This window comes from Octodon degus, unplaced genomic scaffold, assembly GCF_000260255.1.
Source record: "Octodon degus isolate 3935 unplaced genomic scaffold, OctDeg1.0 scaffold00025, whole genome shotgun sequence".
NCBI classification, from domain to species: domain Eukaryota; kingdom Metazoa; phylum Chordata; class Mammalia; order Rodentia; family Octodontidae; genus Octodon; species Octodon degus.
In genome coordinates, this window is record NW_004524601.1 from 13,688,992 (window position 1) to 13,697,158 (window position 8,167).

Sequence of the window (8,167 nt, forward strand, 5' to 3'; positions counted from 1 at the left end):
TTTTTTTTTTTTTTTTTTTTTTTTTTTTTTTTTTTTTTTTTTTTTTTTTCATTTTATGCATTCGGTATAGGGTCTTACTATGCAGCTCAGACTCGTAGTGATCCTCCTGTTTTTAGCCGCCTTAGTGCTGGGATTACAGGCACACTCCACCATGCCCAGTCTCAGTGGCTGGCTCAGCTAACCTGGAGGTGGGGCCAATACAGCATGTGGGAGCAGGGATCAAACCCTGGTCCCTATGCTTGCCTAAGCAGGTCCTTAGTGCACTGAGCTATCTTGCCAGCCCATGTTACTGATTCTTTTTACTCAACTGTCTGGGGACCAGTAGAACATAACAAGTAATGGCCTAAGACAGATATGCATGAGTTTGCAGGTAACCTCAGCCCTCTGGAAGGCCAAGGCAGGAGAATCATAAGTTCAAATCCAGCCTGGGCAACTTAGGAAGACCCAGTATCAAAACCAAAAAAAGACCTGCACATGTAACTCAGTAAAAAGGCATTTTGGGTTTAATCCCCACTACTGCTGTAACTACTATTAGCCTGGAAAGTGTCCCAGGAATAAGCACTAAGTACTCATTCCCTGGTGCTTTTGACAATTTCCATTAGTAGCAGTCAACTGCAATCTTAGCATACTAGATGAAAAGTTCCAGAAACAGGGCCAGTGAGATAGCTCAGTGCACTAAGCACCTGTTTAGGTAAGTGCAGAGATCCGGGTTTGATCCTGGGTACCACATGCTGCGCTGGCCCTACCTCCAGGCTAGCTGAGCCTGCCACTGAGATCAGGCGTGATGATGCACACCTGTAATCCCAGTGCAGGGGAGGCTGAAAGCTGGAGGATCACCATGAGTCCAAGCTGCACAGTGATACTCTGTAGCAAATACATGAAAAAAAAAGTTCCAGAAATCAACAATTCGTAAATTTTAAATACAGTCTTTTATTAGAGTAAGTTGCTATAATTCTGTCCTAGGGACAGTTGTTGTTGTTAGTCTGAGTGTGGTGAAGTTTTCAAACTTTCAAAGGTATGCATGCATGTATATATGTGTACGTACATATGTACGCATGTACTGGGGGCACACTGGAACGTTGGGCACCTGTAGTCTGTGGGTTCCCACAGACACTTGGGATGGTACCTGCCAGAGAGGGAGAAGCATTTTAGGCTTCTCTGTAACCGTTTTCAGGCCAGAGAACCAGAACAGTGGCCAAAGTAATAAAGGCAGGCATGGAAGAGGACGGGAATCAAAGGGGAAGAAGACCGCGTGGAACCCTGCTGGCACCACCGGAAGTGTATCTGAAGTGCTAAATACTATCAGGGCAGAGCATGCGATTGGCTGGATCGCTCGAAGAGAGGTAGGCTTGGTGACCAGGTAACAGAGAAACGCTGGGGAAGGCTGGGAGACTCGGGCGCAAGCCTCCCTCTCTGGCATGCGCCCTTCCTACCGAGCTCTGGATGTCTCACTTCTCATTTTCAACACCACTGCTCACCCGAAGGGGTGGTGCTCTAACTCTGGTATCCACCCAAATCCCCTTGCAGACCTTGTTAAGGTGCAAGCACCCGTCTAGCCCACGCCTGCCAGAGGGCAACTCTCCTTGGGGCCTCATCTGCTGCAGCAGCTCACTGCGCACCTTCTGACTGGCTGCGATGAAAGTCGCAGGCTTCCCAAGTCAGTTATTAATGATTGCTGAGCAAGGAAGACAAAGTAGTTCTCAGAGAGATGCAGTAAATCCACCGCTTCCCACCTAAGCCTGGATAGGACTGCTTTGGTTAGGTGCCGAGTGCCCTCAGGGCACACCCACACTCTTGGTCATGCACACTCGCTCACACTGGCACACACGTGTGAGCGAGCCACCCTGCCCAGCCCTTTGCTAAGCGCGGCACGACCTGCGGCACGTACTTGACCTGCACGGAGCATACTCCACGGTCTTCGTTCCAGACTGAAGAAAGCAGGTTCCAACGGGCTCCCGCTCCTGCTTCTGCTCCGTCCTCCAGTGGTACAAGGGGGCACAGGCCTAAGAGTGAAGGTTAAGTGCAGCGGATGAAAATCCAGAAAACCACCATTTCAGAGTGTCTCTGCTACCTCAGAATACAGCACTTTCTACACTTAATAAAAACCCAACATCTAGGGGCCAGAGAGATGGCTCAGTGGAAGACGCGCTTCCCTGGCAAGTGCAAGGGCTTGAGTTCAATCCAGACTCCCATCCCACTGGTGCCGTAAGGTGAAAAATAAACCCCAAAGGACAATGGTAAACATCATGGCTATGCCTATTCCACAAAGCTGTCACAGTGATTTCAGTAGTCAGAAAGACAAGGGTGACCTTTAGCCTCACAACCCTTGAGGACCAGAAGAGGATGTGACAGGTAGAGGTGATAACTCCCAGAACACTTTCATCCAGAGATGGGAGGTGCTACGGTTCGTGTTTAGTCACCCCCGCAAAGCCTCGTGCAGTTATGGGGCAGGCTTCTAGAGTTTTGATTAATTCATGATCTGGTGCTAGGGTTATGCTACACCCAGCCTGGGGCAGACAACGTGAAGGCAATCTAAGGGAGACAACCCCCAGCCCCTGCACCTGCTTGCATACTCCTCCCTTTTGCTCTTGCTGTTATGCTGCTTTCTGCAGCCATGAACTCTTGCCCTCTGCCATGTTCCAGTTTGCCTTGGAGCCAGCTGAGTATGGACTGAAACCTCCACGAACTGTAACCTAAGCCTTTCCTTCCTTAATTTGGTGTGTCAGGTACTCTGTCCCAGCAATGAAAAAAAACTAAGACAGGAGGTGACAGAGGGGAAGCCAGGGTCAGGAAGGCTGTCTGCTGCCTGAGCACCTGTTCCTTGGTACACCACCATTCCTGGGCAGAAATAAAGGGACAGGAAGGGACAGGAACCATGCGGTGGGGCAGGGGAGAGGAGCAACGCAGGAGGGGGCCACAGGGGCAGAGGCCGTCTCCAGAGGCGGGAGACCCGGGCAGAGCTGCCCACCTCCTTGGACGCCGCCCCAGCCCAGGGAGTTTTGCTCTTGGCTTGGAAACAAAACCTCCTGGGCCTGCACATAAACGGAGCAACTTGCTTGTGAGGACAGCCAAAGGACTCACCAGAATTTTGTCCTGTTTTGACCTCACAGAGGCTCCAAACCACTGGTGGGACTTGAACTCCAGAGGGTCGTCCTTGGCGTAGTTTCTGTTGCCTAAGAAAGAGCAGTGAAGAGGTGAGAACACGCCTTGTTCTCGGCGTGAGTTTACCTCGACCCATCTGTGAGTCATCAAATGCTACAGCGTTATTAATCCTGCTGATAATTTGTACGCACACACATATATACACAGATGTATCAGAACTTACAAATAATCAGAAAGTAAAGCACGTGGCAATTCGCAAATATCGCAGGCTTGCTATTTCCCCCATCAGTTATGATCAGGCACATGCAACAAGGTAGCTGCAAATGAAATCTTCCGGTTACCAAATTACCAAATTACCAATAACCATTAAACAAATACTGGGATACCCTACCATATTCTAGAAGTTCCTTCTGTGGCATAAGAACATTTATGAAAACTAAAGCCGATGAAAGCCCTTCATTTTGCATGAGTAGTAAAAGACTAAGACAACTACCAAGGTTATTAAAATACAAAAGTTAGAACCCAGGCAACACCATTTGGCTGGCAGGAAAACAAGGAGGTTGACAGAGTCTGTTCACATTCATTTACCAGCTGCCCATTCCTAAGAAAATTATTCCCAATACACTAAGTGCTAATGTACAGCACCACAGAAAACTCTCTCTCTCTCTTTCTCTCTCTCTCCCTCCCTCCTCCCTCCCTGGGAAAACTCTGTAGACTTTGTCCAGGAAAAAAGAAAGATGGAAATACATGCATAACCATTTTTGAAAGGGACTTTTTAGTCAGGCTTGCTTGTAAAACCTGTGTAGTAGATTCATTCTTTATCAACACAGGTTTCGATAACTATAGTAGACAACACAGGAAACAAACACCGATCTGAAGAGTGCCAGTCAATACGTAAACATCCTCAAGGTCTTCGTTTCTGTCGTGAGACAGGGTCTCACTGGCCTTGGCCTCCACAGCCCCCTACCTTGAGCTCCAAGCGGCTGCGATTACAGGCACCTGCCACGAGGCGTCAGCGTCAGCTCTGGCTCAGCTTGGCCTGATGCCGTGCACCGGTAATTGCAGCTACCTGGGAGGCTGAGGCAGGACGACTACAAACTGGAGGTCAGCTGGGACAACTTGTGAAGCCGTATCTCAAAAATCTCAAGCTGGGCACAGTGATGCACGCCTGTGGCCGCTGCTCTGGCGAAGGAGGGGAACAGGGGGAGAAGGAGGCATCTGAGGCCAGCCTGGGCTACACAGCAAGACCTTGAGAAAGAATTTGCAGGGGTAGAGGAAAGGAAGGAACCTGTAATAGCCTCCTCCTCAAAAGTACCAATATATGAAAGCAGAAAAGCCAAATATTCTGTATTACAAAGATCAGTGAAGTAAAGCAGCAAAAAGAAATACCTTTTAGAAAGAGATAAGAGGCTTCACTAGGCAATGGGTCACCAAGTCGGTAACAGGACCATAACAATGACCTACTTGTGAAGGTGACGCTCCTATTAGGCTACTTCAGGGAAGACCCTCGTTCCTAGCTGGCAAATGCTGACCTATGCCCAGGACAATGAAGCAAGGTGCAGGGTGCCCTGCTGCCCACTCCATGACATAGTCAGGATTTCTACGGTTGGAAGAAAACTTGAAATTATGTTTACACAGCAGCAATCAACAAGCACAGGCGGCCTGCCTGCCTCAGACAGGCCAGAGGAGGCGTTCAGCTCCTCCTTAGGCTTCACGATGCATCTGTTCTAGCTCTGAAGGTCTTACTCATTGCAAGGCAAACGATACCACGACATAAACTGCACGTGAAGATGACTCTAAATGCCACGAAGAAATGACCTCTGCTAGCATCTGAGTATCTATCCTAGAGGCTGGGGTCATAAACAGCTGCAGATCCTTTTATAAGTAAAACAGTTGTGTTAAGCTAACTAATGAAGGCAACACTTCAGTTCCTATTACATATCAATATACACATGAACAATGTGGCAGGGACAGTAGGCTGACAGTGTCACTTGTATGGTTAGGTTGTGTCCCACTACAGTCACACGACAGGGTCATCAATAACCACATCTCTGTTTCGAATTTAGGAATAATTCCATTTTAGAGAAGGATATGTCCCTCAAATCACAGCGATGTCCTCCCCACCATACACAAGCGTTTCAGCAAGGCCTGTCTGGGGGGCCTGAGGCCTAAGTTCTTTTGCAATTTGAGGTGGCAAGCCTTTAAGAATGTGGCCCGTCGTGCAGTAGGTGACCCCAGCGGGTGCGCTGCACACCAAGGTCCCTTGACACCCCTGCTCCTTATGGGGGAGCTCCCTTCTGCTCAGGCTCCAGGACCCAGTGCTGCTCAAGCCTGCGGACAAGCCCTCCTGCCTGGAAAACTTGCTCTTGCCATGTACATGATATTTTAAATGTGTCATAGGTAATACTCCATGTGCCACATATATGATCCTCTATGTTTCATATGTGATAGTGTCATATGACAGTATGTATCACAATACCCTACACAAATCACATATATAATATTCTAGATGTATCACAACTATGATGCTCTAAATTATAAATGATACTCTACATGTCATATATGATACTCTGTCATGGCACTGTATGTGTCACATATATACCCTGTGTTGAATACTATATACACGTTATAGATATGATACTCTAAACATGTCATACATGGTGCTCTGTACATGGTCTATGACACTCTACACATGTCATTGATAAGACATTCTACCCATGTCATATGCGACACTCCCCGTACCTTAGTGTCACTGCCCTTCGCGCCTCCAGCTCAGCAGAGGCACCACCTCTATCTAACACCCATCACTTCCAGGCGTTTGCTGAAGAGGATTTCTCTTCATGAGGCAGAATTTCCCCAGACACCGAGCCTCACAGTGCTTGACTGTGGGTCAGGATAGCAAGGTGGGGAGGAATGACACAGAGCCGCTCGTCCAGGACACCGCCAAGAACCACTCCCGGCCTGGCTGGATCCGGCAGCATTTGGGACATATGCCCGAGTCACAGAGCTGCTGTCACTGTGCCCGTGACTGCTTAGACTACGCCACCATGCTGGAGAAGAAAACAGGTCACAGCAAGCTACACAAATCCCTGCTGGAGGAAATGCCTCCACACAACAGCCAGGATCACAAAGACTTCTGTGCACTTTCACGGATCTTGCTAGAAGCCACCCAAATAACTTCCTAATGGGTTTTGTGGGCTTGTTTTGTTTTGTTTTGTTTTGTTTTGTTTTGTTTTGGTACTAGCAACCGAACTCAGGACCTTGTGCTTGCCAGGCAAGTACTGTGCCACTGAGCTGTATCCCTGGCCCCTGCCTTAATGGGAATGTAAACAATGTGTACTGCAAGTGTTGCTGGGAAAAAAAAAAAAAGGTGGGGTTTTTTTGTTGTTGTTTTTTTGTTTTTATTTTTTTGTGGCTGGCTCAGCCCACTCTGGGGGGAGGGCTGGCGTGGCATGCAGTGCTGGGATTGAACCACGGCCCCTGTGCTTGCCTAAGCAGGCACTTTAGACCACAGAGCTATCTTGCTGGCCCAAAAACAGTGTATATTTAAATGTCACCCAAATAACTGGCAAGGGAAAACTGGTATCTCACACAATGCTAAAAATGAGAAGAGTCTGGGCGTGGTGGCGCACGCCTGTAATCCCAGTGCTGGGGAGGCTGAGACAGGAGGATCACCACGAGTCCAAGCTGCATAGTGAGACCCTGTGCCAAATGCATTTAAAAAAAGAGAAAGAGAAGAAATTTCTCCCATTACATAAACTAACACAAGACTACGCTATCATTTTCAAAAATACAGACAAAAATGTTGCTAGAGAAACTAAAACATAATTGGCACGCACATCCCTGGACACTTAGAAATCTAACACCTGTATCGCCAGCTTTTGAAATCTGCGATTTGCATCTTATTGTGCTCCCACAGTCAGGTGCTGACAGGGGAAGCGGGGAGCAGACTGTCCTAAGCGCGCTCTACGCCTCCTCATCAGCAGGCAAAGGAGACAAGCGCCCACAGTTTCTCAGGGATTTCAAAGGCCACTGTCAAATACTCACCTTTCTGGAATGTGGGGGAGGGGTGCTTATTTCTAAAACAAAGTCACCTTATCGCCCTAAAGTTAAATTTTGTTTCACATCCTTCAGAATAACAAGCTCACATCACTCTCTGAAAAAGCCAAAATAATTAAGAATGCCAAAGCACACACACACAAAAAAAAACAAGAATCCTTTATTTAGAATGTGGTTTTCGTCACTTGCTTCCCATTCATTACTAAAATTTCTATGTAATGAAATAATACAGGTCTTCAGAGATTTTTTTTTTTTTTTGCTGAAAAATTACTATTTAAACAATGTAAATAACACTAATCCTTTAATAAAACAGCCAAGTCACAGACGTCCCTGGGTAGCTTTTTGCTCCAAACATGACTTCCGCTCCGTTGCACTTCCTAAAACGAATTTGTTTGAATGAAACCGCTCCCAATAGAGCTTATTTGTTTACATGAAACTTGGCGGGTCAGGGGAAGAAATCACTTTGATCGGTCATTAAATAAATAAATCATGCACATCGCCTCTGTCTGCAAGCTAAGGCAGAGCAACGAGTGTGACAAGGAGGGCTCTGCTTCTCAAGGGACAGAAGTAATAAAACACCTGTGTGAGGAGCATGGTATCTTGAAGGAATCATCAAAACCACACCAAAAAAAAAACCCCAGAAAACAGTGAAGCAGTAGACAGCAACTAGTAGCATGTACTTATTTATAAATTAGTGAAATAATGTATTTCACTAGTATTGTGAAATAATGTATTCACTGAACTGGCACTCCCAATTCTGACATTAACATCTCTGAGATATGTGCAAGAATTCTAATCAATGTAATATATATTTATAACTAGTAGTTTAATGGTATATAAATGGTATCTTAAGAACAATAGCACCTTTACATTAGCAGTCCACTGAACAAGTTGCCAAGAAAATTCAATGAGAAAGAAACAGTCTTTTCAACAAATGGTGGTAGACCAATTAGATATCCTTATGCAAAAGATTAACTTGAAAATCCTACTTCAGGGCTGGGCGTAT

At 46.6% G+C, this 8,167-nt stretch overlaps 1 protein-coding gene across 1 annotated transcript in view; it reads right to left on the minus strand.

Annotated features, from left to right (window-relative positions):
- The window catches only part of Itgav (integrin subunit alpha V), a 103,701-nt gene that overhangs the window by 71,666 nt on the left and 23,868 nt on the right, over window positions 1–8,167 (minus strand). The window contains exons 3-4 of the mRNA XM_023712338.1: window positions 3,082–3,173; window positions 1,889–2,003 (exon numbers count right to left, since the gene is read on the minus strand). Coding sequence (XP_023568106.1) covers window positions 1,889–2,003; window positions 3,082–3,173 — 207 coding nt within the window. The remainder of the gene's footprint in view (window positions 1–1,888; window positions 2,004–3,081; window positions 3,174–8,167) is intronic.